The sequence below is a fragment of the Pollicipes pollicipes genome, unplaced genomic scaffold (assembly GCF_011947565.3).
Source record: "Pollicipes pollicipes isolate AB1234 unplaced genomic scaffold, Ppol_2.1 Scaffold_4740;HRSCAF=5597_pilon_pilon_pilon, whole genome shotgun sequence".
NCBI lineage: Eukaryota > Metazoa > Arthropoda > Thecostraca > Pollicipedomorpha > Pollicipedidae > Pollicipes > Pollicipes pollicipes.
In genome coordinates, this window is record NW_023596545.1 from 38,703,732 (window position 1) to 38,719,359 (window position 15,628).

The following is a 15,628-nucleotide window of genomic DNA, read 5'->3' on the forward strand; positions in this document are numbered from 1 at the left end:
AAAGTGACTGTGATACATCCAGCTACAGACAAGCACATTGACAAGTACACTGCTCAAGAATCAATTTTGGTGAACGAAACACCGAAACTTTACTCAGAAGTTCTTCTGGAACATCTCAAAGAATCTTCCATGAATATTCAGGTTGGAAATGAGTGGTAATTCAAATTGTTTGGTGCTGAATTGGTTTTAGGAATGACTAAAAGCTGTTGATAATGAGACTACTATGTGCAATGCCAATCCATCCACTTTGATATGTGAGAAGCAAGTAGAGTCAAAAGTATGCTGCCAACTTCAAGACCATCAGTATCATCAGCTCGCCATCAGTATCTCGCATTTTGTATTGCACCTGCTCCCCTGCATATATTTCTGCATGACGACATGGAACCGAGATGAGAGTACTTACAAAATCCCGGGTTGAAATGTAATGTCACCATGCTGTCATAACACTGCATCTTATTCTGTTCGTGTTCAAATCGAACGCCTTCGAGTGTGTTCCTCGTGACCGTTGAGAGTAAATTAATGTTGCTTGCATCCTCGTTGTCTCCAGCTGACATTAAAATGACCAGCCTATCATCATCCGGGCCCCCTGCGGCTGACCTGCGGCCGCGGCTCCCTAGCTGTCACTGTAGTGCCCAGCAGTGCCATCATCCGGGCCCCCCGCGGCTGACCTGCGGCCGCGGCTCCCCAGCTGTCACTGTAGTGCCCAGCAGTGCCATCATCCGGGTCCCCTGCGGCTGACCTGCGGCCGCGGCTCCCTAGCTGTCACTGTAGTATCCAGCAGTGTCATCAGCCGGGCCCGCGCGGTTGACCCGCGGCCGTGGCTCCCCAGTCGGCGGTATAGTGTCCAGTAGTGTTGTCAGCCGGACCCCGCGCGGCTGACCTGCGGCCGCGGCTCATGTCGCCGTCTCTCGGCCGGCCGCAGTGGGTCTACAACATCCTGGAGCACCGCAGCGAGGCGGAGCGGATCGTCTGCGAGGACATCGCCCCGGAGACGGGCTTCGTCCTGCTGCCGGACCTTAAGTGGGACGGCCGCACGCTGGAGACCCTGTACCTGGTGGCGATCGTGCGCCGGCGGGACCTGCGATCCCTCCGAGACCTGCGGGCCGAGCACCTGCCGCTGCTGAGGAACATCTGGACCAAGGGCACGGTCAGTAGCACCCTGCCGGGACCGGTGCCCGGCGGCGCGCACACATGGTAATGACCCGTGCTCTGTGATGAAAGTGCCGTGCTGTGAGCTGCATAGCTGTGAAGGGCACTCTGTCTTGCAGGCCATGTCACGTACTATGCAGGGTGGATGTGGGTCAATGGCGGCGTTCCAGACGCGTGTTGACGGGTGGTTTGCTCGGTAGTCGTGGTCTCTGGCTCTGAAAAGCACGCCTCTGGCGTTCTTTGCCGTGGTTGGCTGTGTTGTGTCGGAGCTGGCGCTCCTGTGCCAAATGATACACTATCCCTTTCATCCATCTTGCTTGTTTTTCTGGTGAAAATCCTGCATAGGACCGTGCGGCGGTGACAGGTCCCAAATATACCGCCAGTTGCAATCAAATGACGCCCAGAGAAATAAGAGCATTACTGCTTTTTGCCGACTTTGATGGGTTCTCCCCCCCCCCCCTCCCTCCACATCTACTCTTGGATCCACTGGGTCTGGTATCGGATTGGGGCTTAGCTTGAAAAAAGCTAAGCTGTATTGGAGCATACCATGTCCCCAGTCTAAAGGGCTGGCCTGATGCATAAATGTCGCTCTTCGTCGTCGTGACTGTCGAATTATGAAATACAGCACAAATACATATTACAAAATGTATTCGCATTTTAAGCTATTTCTGACCTGTGTGGGTAAAAGCCAGAATTCGCGAACGGTTGGCATTGAATGACATGACGTGATTTACCCTGCGTCAGCTCGCATGTAATTCCAATTTTAACTAGTTCTTGGTATGAACAGTTAGACTACTGACATGCCAAGGTAGATCAATGTCAGCGATGGTCTGTGAGTCGGAGGCTCGCTATTTTAATGCGGATACCCGTCGGTTACCATCATGGCCTTTTACAAAAGGCCGTGGACATTAATCCGTCTTAAGACTGTATTAGGGCTGACTCAACAAATGCAGACAGGACTTGGTTTCATGCAATGGTGGGCTCTTTATACCTCGTGTATTCGCAGAAAATAATCCTGCGGAATATGTCGCTGTGTTAAGCAAACGTGGGACAGATCTCAGGGGTGGATCCAAGATCTCTTACGGCTCCGTGTCGTAGATTTGGGATTGTGTCTTGGAATCTTTTAGTGGTTCCAAGCACGTGTCGTCAACACTATCCGGGTTGATGCATGCACGCATTTTGCTCGTGTTGTGACAGCCCTGCACAGCACCTACCCCATACGCATTTAAAACTGTCACATACTTTCGTGCAATAGTTTTACGGAAGGATTAGGACGAGGCGGCATCACGGATTTATTGGAGCTGTCGTCCTCATCTACTGGGACGCCAGACGAGAACATAGTCCCAGCAATTATTCCACCTGTGATACTTTCGCACGAATAGTTTGCCCGACCATGCCGCCGTCGCTGTGGGGTGTCGGTCACGGGGAGCGCCGTTTTTGCTCTGTTGGTGGTCAGTGACACGCCGTGCACTGTGTTCGGTGTTTTGTCCGTTTCGTGATGCGATTTGTGCTGCTCCGAATTGGTATATTGTCATTTCGGATGACCGGGATGCTCGGTGTGGGTCGTGCCCGCTTCCCTGCGGGCAGCGGGAGTGCTGCTGTTCAGTGCGTGTGCTCTGTATCTGATGGGCCCGTACAGGGCGATGTTACCAGGCTGCGGCGTTGTTTCAGGAAGCGATTAAGGAGAAATACGGCGTGCCGGCGTGGCAGCTGAGGGTGTACTTCCACTACCAGCCCTCCTACTACCACCTGCACGTGCACTTCACCTCGGTCCGGTTTGACGCTCCAGGTACGCCCAGTCGCCGGTCTCAGATCAGTTAAAGGGAGGGTTGCACATTTGTATGGGGTTGTGAAATGAAATAGCCATCTTGAAAATCATTCGGTGTAGTTCACAGGATTGCTCTTTATAACATGTGCCCGGGCGGCCAGCCGAATACCCTTTGCTTGGTTGGGCGGGGTCAATTTGCTCCTCTGAAATCTTAAAAATTAAGATAGCTAGACACACCAAATTTACAAAGTAGATTAACCTGTACGTGAACTCACTTTTGTTAAAATTGTAGGCTCTTAGGTCTTGACCTTTGGGTGGTATAATAATATAAATAGATAAGGTGAAACAACTTGAGGCTGGTGTCCGAATTACTCCTGCTCACTCTGATGCTCATTTAAGGTCGTTGATCTTGTTTGACCTTTAGAAGGTCACGGTGACCAAACCCGCACAAGACTGCTTGGAGCTTTGCATTTGAATAAGCGTCGAATATTACGCTAAGCAGTTTGTTCCGAAAAGCAATATGTTGCCCTGGGTCGTTTCAGGTCAGTGACCAATTGTGACCTTTCAAAAGTTCATGCAAGATGTATAATGCGGTTCCTGTTTCCAGTGAATCCGAAATGAGCACCAGAAACTACCGCTTACAGCGAGTTCTAAAGTAATAAAAAGGCTGCTTTTGATCTTGGTCTGACCTTCATACCTGACCCTAGGTTAATGGAATTTGTTCAGTTAGTTGTGTTGCATCTTAAGAAGCTATCACAGAGATGTATGGCTTCGTTTAACACTCCTTTGTTGCATGAGATTTAACGATTTCTAGAAATTTTCTTCGCTGAATCTATGACCTGACTTTGATATGCCGTAGGCAAGCAACCTTACAAGATACATCTAAATTTGCAATACCAAAGATCCGCTATTCAATTGTCTACAGCAAAGCAACATTTGGCGCAGCTGCGCCGCGCCGTTTGGAAACCCTTCCTGAAAAACCTTGGGGGAGGGTCAAATTGACCCCGCCCACCCGAGCGCGTGTTTTTAGGACCTCAAACTCTAGTTTCTGAGCCGCACTCCCGCGCAGATGTGCCAGACTATTTCGCGGAGACCATTTCAGGTTACCCAGGCATCCACGACACCATAAAAGCGTCATTCAAATCCTGGCATTCCATTATTCATGCGGGCAATCAGGGCCAACAAAATATGATCGTCGAGTCGTTTATATGTGGCGTTCGTGAGCACGATTTCCAGACATAACGGCTGCCAATTGGCTTTCAGTCGTTGCTGTGCAAGGTGTGATGACGTAACTGATAACGTACGATGTGTTTCTAGAGCAGTCTTTCACTTAAAAGCATACAACAGTATAAGTGAGCTTACTTCGTCCTGTGTGAGGCTTTCATCGATGTCTTCAAATATGGAACTTCCCTTAAATTGCATATAGAAAGTGTGATAACGGGGGGGACATGCGTCTAAAGGACCGATTACATGAATACGCCTATGGGTACCTATAATCACCGCCAGGTGCAGTGCAGGTCGTGGGTGCACACGTGTGCCAATATAAAGCTCGTGAATGCTGTTGCATGCCTCCCACGGCCAGCCGCATCAACGCATATTGAGTCAGCAAGGGCGGCTGCATGTCGATTGGTGGGCTGAGCCCGGCCACCAGCCGGACCGGATCCCGCCGGTGTGTAGGGGCCGAGTTGAGCAGCTCCTCCGCCGAAGATGTGGTCCGCTCCTCAGTTTTGTCCGCTGTCGGCCGGATGGAGACGTCTGCCGAAGACGTGTCCTTCTCGAGTCCGTGGTCAAGCCGGATGGAGACGTATGCCGAAGATGTGGTCCTCTCCTCAGTCTCGTCTGCGGTCGAGCCGGATGGAAACGTCTATCGAAGATGTGGTCCTCTCCTCAGTCTCGTCCGCAGTCGAGCCGGATGGAGACGTCTGCCGAAGATGTGGTCCGCTTCTCAGTCTCGTCCGCGACCGAACCGGGTGGAACCGTCTGCCGGAGATGTGGTCCGCTCCTCAGTCTCGTCCGCGGTCGAGCCGGATGGAGACATATCCCGAAGATGTGGTCCTCTCCTCAGTCTCGTCCGCGATCGAGCCGGGTGGAGCCGTCTGACGCCGCGTGCAGGACATGAGGGTTTGCTGCCGTTCAGACCGGTCCCCGCCGCCTCTCGGTCGCCGTGCTGACCGAGGCGCTAACGCCCGCAGGCACGCACGTGGGCAAGGCGCACCTACTGCCGTCCGTGATCAGCAACATCGAGCTGCCTGCTGCCCGACTACTACCAGCGCGCTACGCTCTCCTACTTCGTGCGCTGTGGCGAACCCGCTGTCCGCACGGTTTCGCCCGGGCAGGTGGGGTGTGCCCGCGCCGGTTCGTCGGCCCGCTCTCTCGTGCGGTGGTGGCTTGTGAGCCGCCGACCCGTCGGGCCAGGCGCCCCTCTGCTCCTGACTCGAGGCATTTCGCTGACCCGTCCCGTGTGTGGTGCGTGGGTGGGCGAGCGCTGGGCGGGGTTCCGTCTGCGCCTCGCTCAGCGGGCCGGCCCAGCTCCTATGCGGCCCCACGGGGGCGGGGCGGGGATTGGGGTTGGGTTGTGGGCCCGATTTCCCTCGGAAGTGTGAACTTTCGTGGCATCATCATTTTAGCGGCTGCGTCGTGACCTTTGCTGACGGCGATGGCGGCCTTCTGCCCACCTGGAGCGTCCCTCCCTGTCAGTTCTCCGTGTGCGTCATCCATATTTCACATCCAGAGTATTGGACTACGGCTGAAGTGTTGTGACAAATGAAGTCACGTTGCCTTGTGCATGAGCTGCTGGCCCAGTCCTCCGGTGTGACTGGCGTTCGTGTGGGTGTCAGTAAATCCCGCTGGTCTCGCACTCAAGGCGACCACCGCCAATTGACGGAATTATGTGCTCTGTCATGAGTATGACGTGCTTCGTCTTGATTCGTAATGCATTCCGTTTTTCGCTACGGCTATGTTGATCGGATGTGATATGCACTAGACTGGGAATGGTCTGCTCCCGGTCTGATGTGTTGAATCGCAGATCTGGTTTTTGAGTCGTAGATCGTGGTTGTTTTACTCTAAACCTCAAATGTTTCATTCCGTATCTAGTTTTTAGACATGCTTAGACCTGGGTCAGACGTGCCTTGTGCTGGGTGTCGCACTCCCTGTGCCCTGCCGTGGTCCCGCGGTGTGATGTGCTCCGCTGTGGTCCGGCGGTGTGATGTGCTCCGCTGTGGTCCCGCGGTGTGATGTGCTCCGCCGTGGTCCGGCGGTGTGATGTGCTCCGCTGCTGTCCGCCAGGTGTGGGTGCGCGGGAGGCCGACGCGCCGCCGCCGGCGGACGGTGTGCAGAAGTCTGACTCCCTGCCGGAGGAGCGGTGATGGTCGGCCCAGCCAGAACAGCTGCTGAGCTGTGACCGGATCGGCGGCGCGGTCACCTGTGCGCCCGCCCTCGGCGTGAGCACGCTTACCAACCCATCACATGCACATCTCGTGACACTAGTCCACGGACTTCATAATACAAAATCATCTTAATCAAGTCACGTCACGGTTTTGCGCTGCAGCGGCTTATCCGGATGGACGATTCCGAATCCTGAGTTGAGTACGAAGTCGTGTCGAAGTGGGCCACGTCTTCAGTGCTGCAAGTCGGCGATGGGAATTGTTCTGATATTGATGCGGAGAGCGCGGCACAGACAGTGTCGTCACGCCCTCACTGCGCTGGGTCACGCCTGTTCTTGGGCCCACAGCGGGACGCTGTCGGAGGGCGCACGGCCGGGGGTGGCTTGCTGGGGTGCAGTGGTAGCCAACTGCGGTGTGGAGGGAGAGACAGAGAGAACCCAGAAGACCTACTCCCAGGAGACCTACACTCACTGGACCTACTGGCCTACGCTCTGGCTCTGGCTGTCGTAGGCCACTGGCTCACGAGGCCTACGCTCGCTGGACCTACGCTCAAAAGACCTACGCTTGCTGGACCTACGCTCAAAAGACCTATGATTGCTGGATCTACGCCCACGAAACCTAGGCTCACTGGACCTACACCCATTCCTGGGCGCAGGCCTGGAGAGCATAGGTTTCCTCCGGACATAGGTCTCCTGATGCGCCCACCGGCACGGTGCAGTGGGTCTCCCCGGTATTCTCTAGAAGGCGTACTCCAGAGCAGCCAGTTGTGACATGGAGCAAATACCGTGGCCCTCTTTGTGGTAGAGGAGACCGGACTGGCAGAACCTGGTATCTGGGCACGTATCAAGACAGCGACCGTCACTTGGCTGGCGTTCCCCTTGGCGAAAAACGTGCCTGAGTCGCTACTTGTGACATCGTAGTGCCTACGTCATACACAAGCGACTGTTCTTTAGGCCGTAGGGACCGTTGTGACGCATTTCCTCTGACGTCATGGGTTGCAACTCGTGGACGGCGTTCAGTAATGGGGAACGCGGCCCAGAGGTCCGGCGAAGTGTGTCAGGGAAGTGGATTACACCACACTGCACAGAGAGGCCCGCAGGGCGCGGCTGGCAATCGCTCTCATCTGGTCTGGAGGTCCCGTCATCTCGCACGGGGACCAGTACAGACTGCGGTCGACCGACCCCCACTGCCGGGACGCGGGCGATACAGACGCCCCGCAACGCCAGCTCACGGTGGCCGACCTGACGGCGGCCGACTGACCCACCACTGCCGGGACACGGGCGATACAGACGGCCCGCAACGCCAGCTCACGGGTGGCCGACCCTGACGGCGGCCGACTGGCCCACCACTAGCCGAGACACGGGCGATACAGACGCCCCGCAACGCCAGCTCACGGTGGCCGACCTGACGGCGGCCGACTGGCACACCACTGCCGGGACACGGGCGATACAGACGGCCCGCAACGCCAGCTCACGGTGGCCGACCTGACGGCGGCCGACTGGCCCACCACTGCCGAGACACGGGCGATACAGACGGCCCGCCGCGCTAGCTCACTGTGGCCGACCTGACGGCGGCCGACTGGCCCACCACTGTCGGGACACGGGCGATACAGACAGCCCGCCGCGCTAGCTCACTGTGGCCGACCTGACGGCGGCCGACTGGCCCACCACTGTCGGGACACGGGCAATACATGCGGCCCGCTGCGCCAGTTCACGGTGGTCGGCCCGACGGCGGACGGCTGCTGAGGGACACGGGCAGTACAGGCGGCCCACCGCGCCAGCTCACGGTGGCCGACCTGACGGCGGCCGACTGACCCACCACTGTCGGGACACGGGCAGTACAGGCGGCCCACCGCGCCAGCTCACGGTGGCCGACCTGACGGCGGCCGACTGGCCCACCACTGCCGAGACACGGGCAATACAGACAGCCTGCCGCGCTAGCTCACGGTGGCCGGCCTGACGGCGGCCGACTGGCCCACCACTGTCGGGACACGGGCGATACAGACAGCCTGCCGCGCTAGCTCACTGTGGCCGACCTGACGGCGGCCGACTGACCCACCACTGCCGAGACACGGGCAATACAGACAGCCTGCCGCGCTAGCTCACGGTGGCCGACCTGACGGCGGCCGACTGACCCACCACTGCCGAGACACGGGCAATACAGACAGCCTGCCGCGCTAGCTCACGGTGGCCGACCTGACGGCGGCCGACTGGCCCACCACTGTCGGGACGCGGGCAATACAGACAGCCTGCCGCGCTAGCTCACGGTGGCCGACCTGACGGCGGCCGACTGGCCCACCACTGTCGGGACGCGGGCAATACAGACAGCCTGCCGCGCTAGCTCACGGTGGCCGACCTGACGGCGGCCGACTGGCCCACCACTGTCGGGACACGGGCGATACAGACAGCCTGCCGCGCTAGCTCACGGTGGCCGACCTGACGGCGGCCGACTGGCCCACCACTGCCGAGACACGGGCAATACAGACAGCCCGCCGCGCTAGCTCACTGTGGCCGACCTGACGGCGGCCGACTGGCCCACCACTGCCGAGACACGGGCAATACAGACAGCCTGCCGCGCTAGCTCACGGTGGCCGACCCGATGGCGGCCGGCTGCTGCTCACCGGCTTGGTCCTCGTTCATCGGATAAGTGTCAGAACGACCACACTGCGCCCGCCGCAACGCCTGTATTACACACAGTCTACACAGATATGATAGGGACCGGCGTGCGTCATCAGCCTCAGGGCCACAGTATGGCGTGTTCCAACGACGGGCACGCGCCCAGCCGTGTCCGCCTACCGTGTAGGTCACGACTCCATTGCCCGCCGGCCGCCCAAGTTAAAGCGGCTGCCCAGTTCACCGGTGAAAAGATGTGCGCAAATCTCGATAGCTCAATCTTGTTCCCCGCCTGCGACGAGGCAAAAATGCGCAGATGAGCAGTTGCATGATCATCACACGTAGAATCATGTCCTTACCCTTATTGCTCCCGTAAGATGTGACTCATTTGTTTTTCATCGAAGCCTCATACCGCAGTGTACGTGGCTGCCGTTATCGGAAATCTGCTAAAGAACTGGGTGGCACATAACAAGTGCGTGGGTGGATAACAAAGACCAAATGAAGCTCACAGACTGTGTCCGCATATGTGAACTTAAAACAACGGTTGGCGAGCCCTCAAATCAAGTTATCTGAGGGGACTTGGGACGTGTCCTTGTCTGCCGCTGGTAATGACTTCTGGGTGTTAAGTTACGCAGTGCTGCCAGAACCGAATTAGCATTTTAAGATCTTAAAAGAAAGCAGTGTTAGCTTTCGTGAACATGGCTGATATCCTGCCGACAACGACTTGGCTAAGACTAAGTACATAGCACTGAGAGACGAGGAGTAGGTACATGCCACATCATAGACGGATAAGCTGCTCGGAGCCCTCAGGCATGCGAGAACAAGGTTTCATGGTCCATACCTCATTACGTGGCTTTAGAAGCTAACGACCTATTGACATCCGGCTCCTATATAAACGGTCAACAGCGACGCTAAACACCGCTAATGATTCCAGCGAAGCCATAGAAGGCTTAGCCGAAACAGCCAAAGCATTCACAGAAGTTTAAACAGCTTGCGCGAGGGCAATGGCCTCGCCGCGGCCGCGCCGTGTCTTGCACCGGACCGTTTTGACGGTGCCGACGGCTGGCGCTGCAGCAATACACCAGGAGGCCAGCCTGCGCCGTCGGCCGCCAGTCAGCCAGCCAGCCAGCCAGCCAACCGACCAACCAACCAACCAACTAACCAGCCAACCAACCAGCCAGCCAGCCAGCCACTGCACTCTGCCGATCGCCTGTCGCCTGCGCGGCCGCGCGGCCGCCGACGCTGGACGCCCTGTGTCACAGCGCCACCGCCCACCTCCGTCAGCTGGCGACAGAGAGACCGCCGGCGCGTGCTCTCGGCTTCTGCCAGCGGGAGAGACCGCCAGCGCGTGCTCTCCACCTCGGCCGGCAGGACGCGCGGTGCCTCAGGGCTCGGCGGCGGCGTCAGGACGCCGTCAGCTCGGGGCGGGTCGGCGGGGTCAGCCGTCCGTCGCTCGGTCGTCCAGCGGGGTCGTGACCCTCAGCCCGTCCGCCAAGCCCGCCGTCGTGGACGAGTCGTTCAGCACGTGGCTGATGTTGCGGTACATTTGGTCGTTCTCGCGGCGGACTGGAACAGGACGGCATCGGTCAGCATGCTGGCCGCCGCAGGAGGCGGCGGGCCCGTTGACACACATACACGAGCTCGCACGCACGCACAGGGAAACACTTCGTACGGTGAGCTGCCACCGCCTGAGGCAATGAGAGTGACAGCGCCGGCTCACGCCGGTGAGTTATCCCTTCATACAAACAAGAAATTGTATTGAGTACATTGACGGCGACATTGCGTGCATTGTTGTTATGTATGCATGCACGACATAATAGCGTATTTGCTGTGACATACATTGTTAAATGGTTATTATTATGCATGTAAATGTATTATATGTGAGTGTGCATTATACTGCTATTCACCATTGGGTGTGTATAATGCCCATAGTTATCATTATGCATGATGCGCATGATTATTTGCATTATAACCTAATCATGACTGTACATGAAATGCATATCGGAATGTTCGATACTGACATCGTATGTGAATGATGCATTACTCCATGACAGGGATGTTGCGTAAAAGTACCTTGCCAGCTCTGCACACGACTTGGGTGCTTCAGTGCCGTCATCGCCAGCAGCTCTGGCCAAGGGTTTCCCCACTTCACTCCAGTCGCACCAGTCCTTCACAATACGTGAGCTCACTGACACGCGAGGGCCACATATGAGATCGTATCTTTGCCGGCTTTCAACAGTTGTAAATGAGGCCTCGCTTTGCCGCCGCACTAAGGCGCAGCAAGTGCGCTGTTGTCATTTTGCATGAATCACGCAGGGTACATCGGGTACGCTGTTGCATTGTGGAACCTAGGTAACCAGACCCACGCTCCACGGCCGTCCGTCGCCATAAGGTATCGATCTTCGGCAGAATATGACAGACGTGAGGCCGGTCGATGTACCGGCCGATCGCAGGATGCACGCTGCGCCGCAGACCTGAAGGCACGTCCGCTGCTGCTGCACTTTGGGGGGGAAGGGCACACTGCTAACGATAACAGCCAATAAGTATTGGTTTGACGTTTCTGACGTCCTCCAGATATATATCCCCGATAGACCTCTATTTGCGTCATGATGCTGGATGTTGGCCGACTTGGTCAAAGACGTCATCGGCAGTAAGACCTGTATGAGCCTGACGGTGTTGAAAAATTATCACATCATGAATAAATAAATGTATATATACATGTATAGAATACGATGTGAAGTAGGCCACATCCCACAATAGTGAATATTATAACGGTTGGGGCTTCACGTCTCACCGCCTGTCATGGTAATTTCCAGAAAACCGCGTTTATTAGGCATCATGTGGAAAATGTTAGCGGCGTGGCAGGGGCTCAAATCCAGGACCGACAGGGTCAAAGTTGAGAACCACTTAACCACCATCCAAACACATGCAGCGTGAATTAGTCACGATTCGCAACGTATTTGTGCGAACATAATTTACGAAAGTGAAGACGTGTGGTGGACTAGGACAATAACCCTGTGTAGCGGACAGCAGCGCTTATACATCTAAGTCCATTATTGATTCTGTGGAATTGTGCAATGAAAGGCGCCGGTGATGAACTGAGAAATATCGGCCGTGTATTGGCAGTTTGTTTTCTTATGTTTTTGTGTTTCATCCAATGTGAACTGAGAATGGAGATTCGGTCTCCCCTGTACCCCCAGGCCGAGTTCCACAGGGACGCATCACATGCCGCACCACATATCGCATTTGTGCCAACCCACGCCGCACGCGAGAGACCCTGCGTGGCCACGCGTGGTCCGGCTAATCTGACAATGCGAGCGACAGGACGACGCCACGCACGGCCCGCGCTGCCGCCCGGTGGGAGTCGCGGCGCCTGCTCCCGCCAAGCCGGAGCCGAGGGCGCGCGCAGTCCAGCTTGCGCTTTGTCCGTGGCGACCGGCGGACATCGCGGAAAAGCCGATGGGCTTTGAGTCAGGCCCACGGGATTTGATGGTGCAAACTCCAGTGCGGGCCGCGTGCGTGATAGCCCGGCCCCTGCTACGAGCTCTGCCCAGTGCGGGGCGCGTGCGGCAGCCCGGTCCCTGCCACGGACTCTGCCCAGTGCGGGCTGCGTGCGTGATAGCCCCGTCCCTGCCACGGACTCTGCCCAGTGTGGACCACGTGTGCCACAGCCCGGCCCCTGCCACATATTCTGTCCAGTGCGACCGTGCGATTGCCACGGGAAGTTGCTGACTTGGACTATGGTTTGGTAAAAAAAAACAGATAACGCCACATCCACACCGAGTACATAGCCGACATCACACACTACGACCCATAACGTCCAGCATAACAAATCGCACCCCTCGTGCTACTAGCTCTGGCCCATTTCCCCCGCAGGTGTGAACGACATTTTCATGGTCTGCATGATTTGTTCGCCCCGCTACTCCAAAGCGATAAATCACTGGTTCGATTCAGTTGTCTGTTCAGCACTGGTGTGCAGTCGTGAATCAGTATTGATGCCAGGATGTTGAGTTTCTCGTTTCATGTGCTGATGCTCGAATTTCACTTCTTTGTGTGTATCTTTGGCTTGTGAGACGTGTAGACACTATTGTCGCGCTGCACGTGACCTTTGCATGCCCGCTCCGTCAGGTGTTCAGTGAGGCGTCGCGATGGAGATGTAGTGACACCAATGCAGCATACTAAATGAAGCCTGCCATCTTCGTTAGGGCAACACAATTTGTTGACTGGGTTAGTGCGGTTTAACATCTGTCATTTTAGACAGGAGTGTCACTCTGTACACTTTTAGGGGCCTGAGCCCGCCCCTCCCTGTGCTGACCGAGACCCCCCCCCCCCCAACGCTCTTCTGAGCGCCCCGAATGCATCTGAGCAATAAAGGGAATACCGGACAACTGAAATGCGGCAAGTGTCTAAGCTGCCAGAATACTGACACATTGCTGTCAACATCATCATCAGACCTACGTATCATCACTATCACTATCACATCGGCTTGAAATGGGAAGTCATTCCTTAACACCAAAACAATTTCGGACCCGAGCACGCATTTTGTTTAATTTATGCTTTTGTCCATCTGAGGCGAAAATCAAGGTGGCCGACATCCGGAGAGGTATTAGGATATGGGGTAGATGAGGTCGACTTCAATGATGCAGCCTTCCAACAGGTTTTAGAAAGTGCCATTACTGATGAAAGGGCTGTCGCTTCGCGAAAGACCTCTAGGTGTGCGATTTTTGTAACATATCTGCAATTTAAGAGCAATGCCATCGACTCCTGTTGATTTTGCACACAATATTTCTTCAATATTCCTAGGCAGAATTTGTGGGCAGAGCTCCAATAGTTCCGATAGAACATGTCATAGATGGCCTTGATTTTATGTTTCTGATGAGGATTGACATAATTATCAAGCAAGAAGCTAATTTTGCTGTCAACTTCACCGGTCCTGTACCCGTTGTTCACTAGTGCCTACGACTATATGACACGGGTGAATTCAGTGGTAAAAGTTAATAGCCTGGAAGCTGAGGACGCAGATGTACGAGGATTGGCTGGCGTGCATAAGGATCGCCCGAGGATTGGCTTGGCCTGCATAAGGGATCACCCCGCGCCGGGGGCGGTGCAATCAAACCGGACAGCTGGCGTTCGTCTCGGCGCTGAGGGCCCATCGACCGTGATATCGAGCCGCGGCACGAGGCCCGCGCTCGCCGCCGCGTCACGAGCCGCTCAGCGCTGACGGGCCGCCTGCTAACGCCCGGATGTTATCTCAGCGGGGGGGGGGGGGGGAGGGCTTTCAGTCAAAAGCCGGCCGGCAGCCGCCAACGGCCCGCAGCCCTGTTACTGGTGAGTGACGAGCGAGCGCGTCGCTGGCTCGGAGGCGACCGGGGGTTTTATGATTTGCTGCGGCATGATCGAAACCAGCCGGCTGGGGCATTCTGCGGGGAGATAGCGGAGACGAGAAATGCCCGTGCATCTGGAAATGTTTTCTGCACGCTGTTTTTTTCGGCGCAATTTCTCCCCGCGTTGCCATCCGTACCATTGGTGTTTACACGAGCGTTTGCAGGAAGTCGCAATTGGGTGGAGAGAAGAAGAAAAACTAACCAAAAAACAAGACAAAAAACAAAACAAAACAAACAAACAAACAAAAACAGAAGACCTAGCTTGGCACGCTGCAGGTACTTTAATGATTGCTGTGAAGGAAAGTTGCATTGCGTAAAACAGCACTGCATGATCTCGATTTACTAGTTATACGCTCCTACCTAGAATTGCTAACTGCCGACATTAAGTCACGCATATCATTAGAATAATGCATGTAATAGATGTAATAACATGCGTTGGACACACCGCCGCAATCTCCACGTGGGAAGTTGTGATCGCGGGCTAGCGCTGTTTAACTGGATGGTGGGTATCGGCCACCACTGCAAGATCGAGCATCGAGCTCAGTAGTCCGACCGCACAATGGCAACTATCACATCTCGGACCATTATCTGCTCCGACAGTGCTCGTAACTGTCTTCACTGGCGTCTGGCCAGACAGACGGCGCCTCGCGTGAAAAGCCGTCCACATTTAATCAGCGGCTGGGGGCACGCACAAGCCCGTCGGAGGTTAATTAAATACGAGGGGTAGCACCGTCCGGCAGGGCGCTCCGACATCCTCGTATAAGCCGGGCAGCCACGTGGACGTCGGAAACACCCCAATAGTGTACGGCGGGGGCGCAGGCAGCGGCGACTGCACTGGCGCGGCGCTAAACCCGGCTCGGTTCCGCGGCTATTTGGGTGGCAATACGGAGCCCTGTATACCCGCGGATGAGTCTGAGGTGTCGTTTGATCGCTGACTGAGACATCTGTTTGACGTCCCGAAATCTAATCATTCACTGTTTGTTTGAGGTTTCGTTTGAATTTCCTCTGCCTGGTCTCCAACTGCTGGGGAGTCTTAACGAATATTTCTCACTGCTACAGCCGACTTTTGCTTGTCCAGATCGCTATTAACATAGTTCCTAACCTCATAGAAACGCGGCCAGCGTCTAAACCAGCGTCAAGAAATGTCGGGTCACGCAGGCGAACTTAATGGTATGCTCTGATGTAAGCCTTCACGTAATTTTGGGCATGAACTGTCAATCACACTATCATTCACACATGTGATAATCAATAATTACGTTACCAAGATTCGGCGGCTAAATCAGATAGCACGATAATACATCGTATCAATCCTACGTGCCAACAGCTCAGATA

The 15,628-nt window shown here is 55.6% G+C and overlaps 1 protein-coding gene across 1 annotated transcript; it reads left to right on the plus strand.

Annotated features, from left to right (window-relative positions):
• Window positions 1-6,282, plus strand: LOC119098349 (m7GpppX diphosphatase-like). Its single transcript, XM_037221270.1, is given in 6 exon segments — window positions 1-141; window positions 923-1,147; window positions 2,821-2,938; window positions 5,110-5,174; window positions 5,176-5,218; window positions 6,203-6,282. Coding segments are annotated over 6 exon segments (543 nt in total). The 5' UTR covers window positions 1-129.
• Window positions 6,283-15,628: the final 9,346 nt, after the last annotated feature.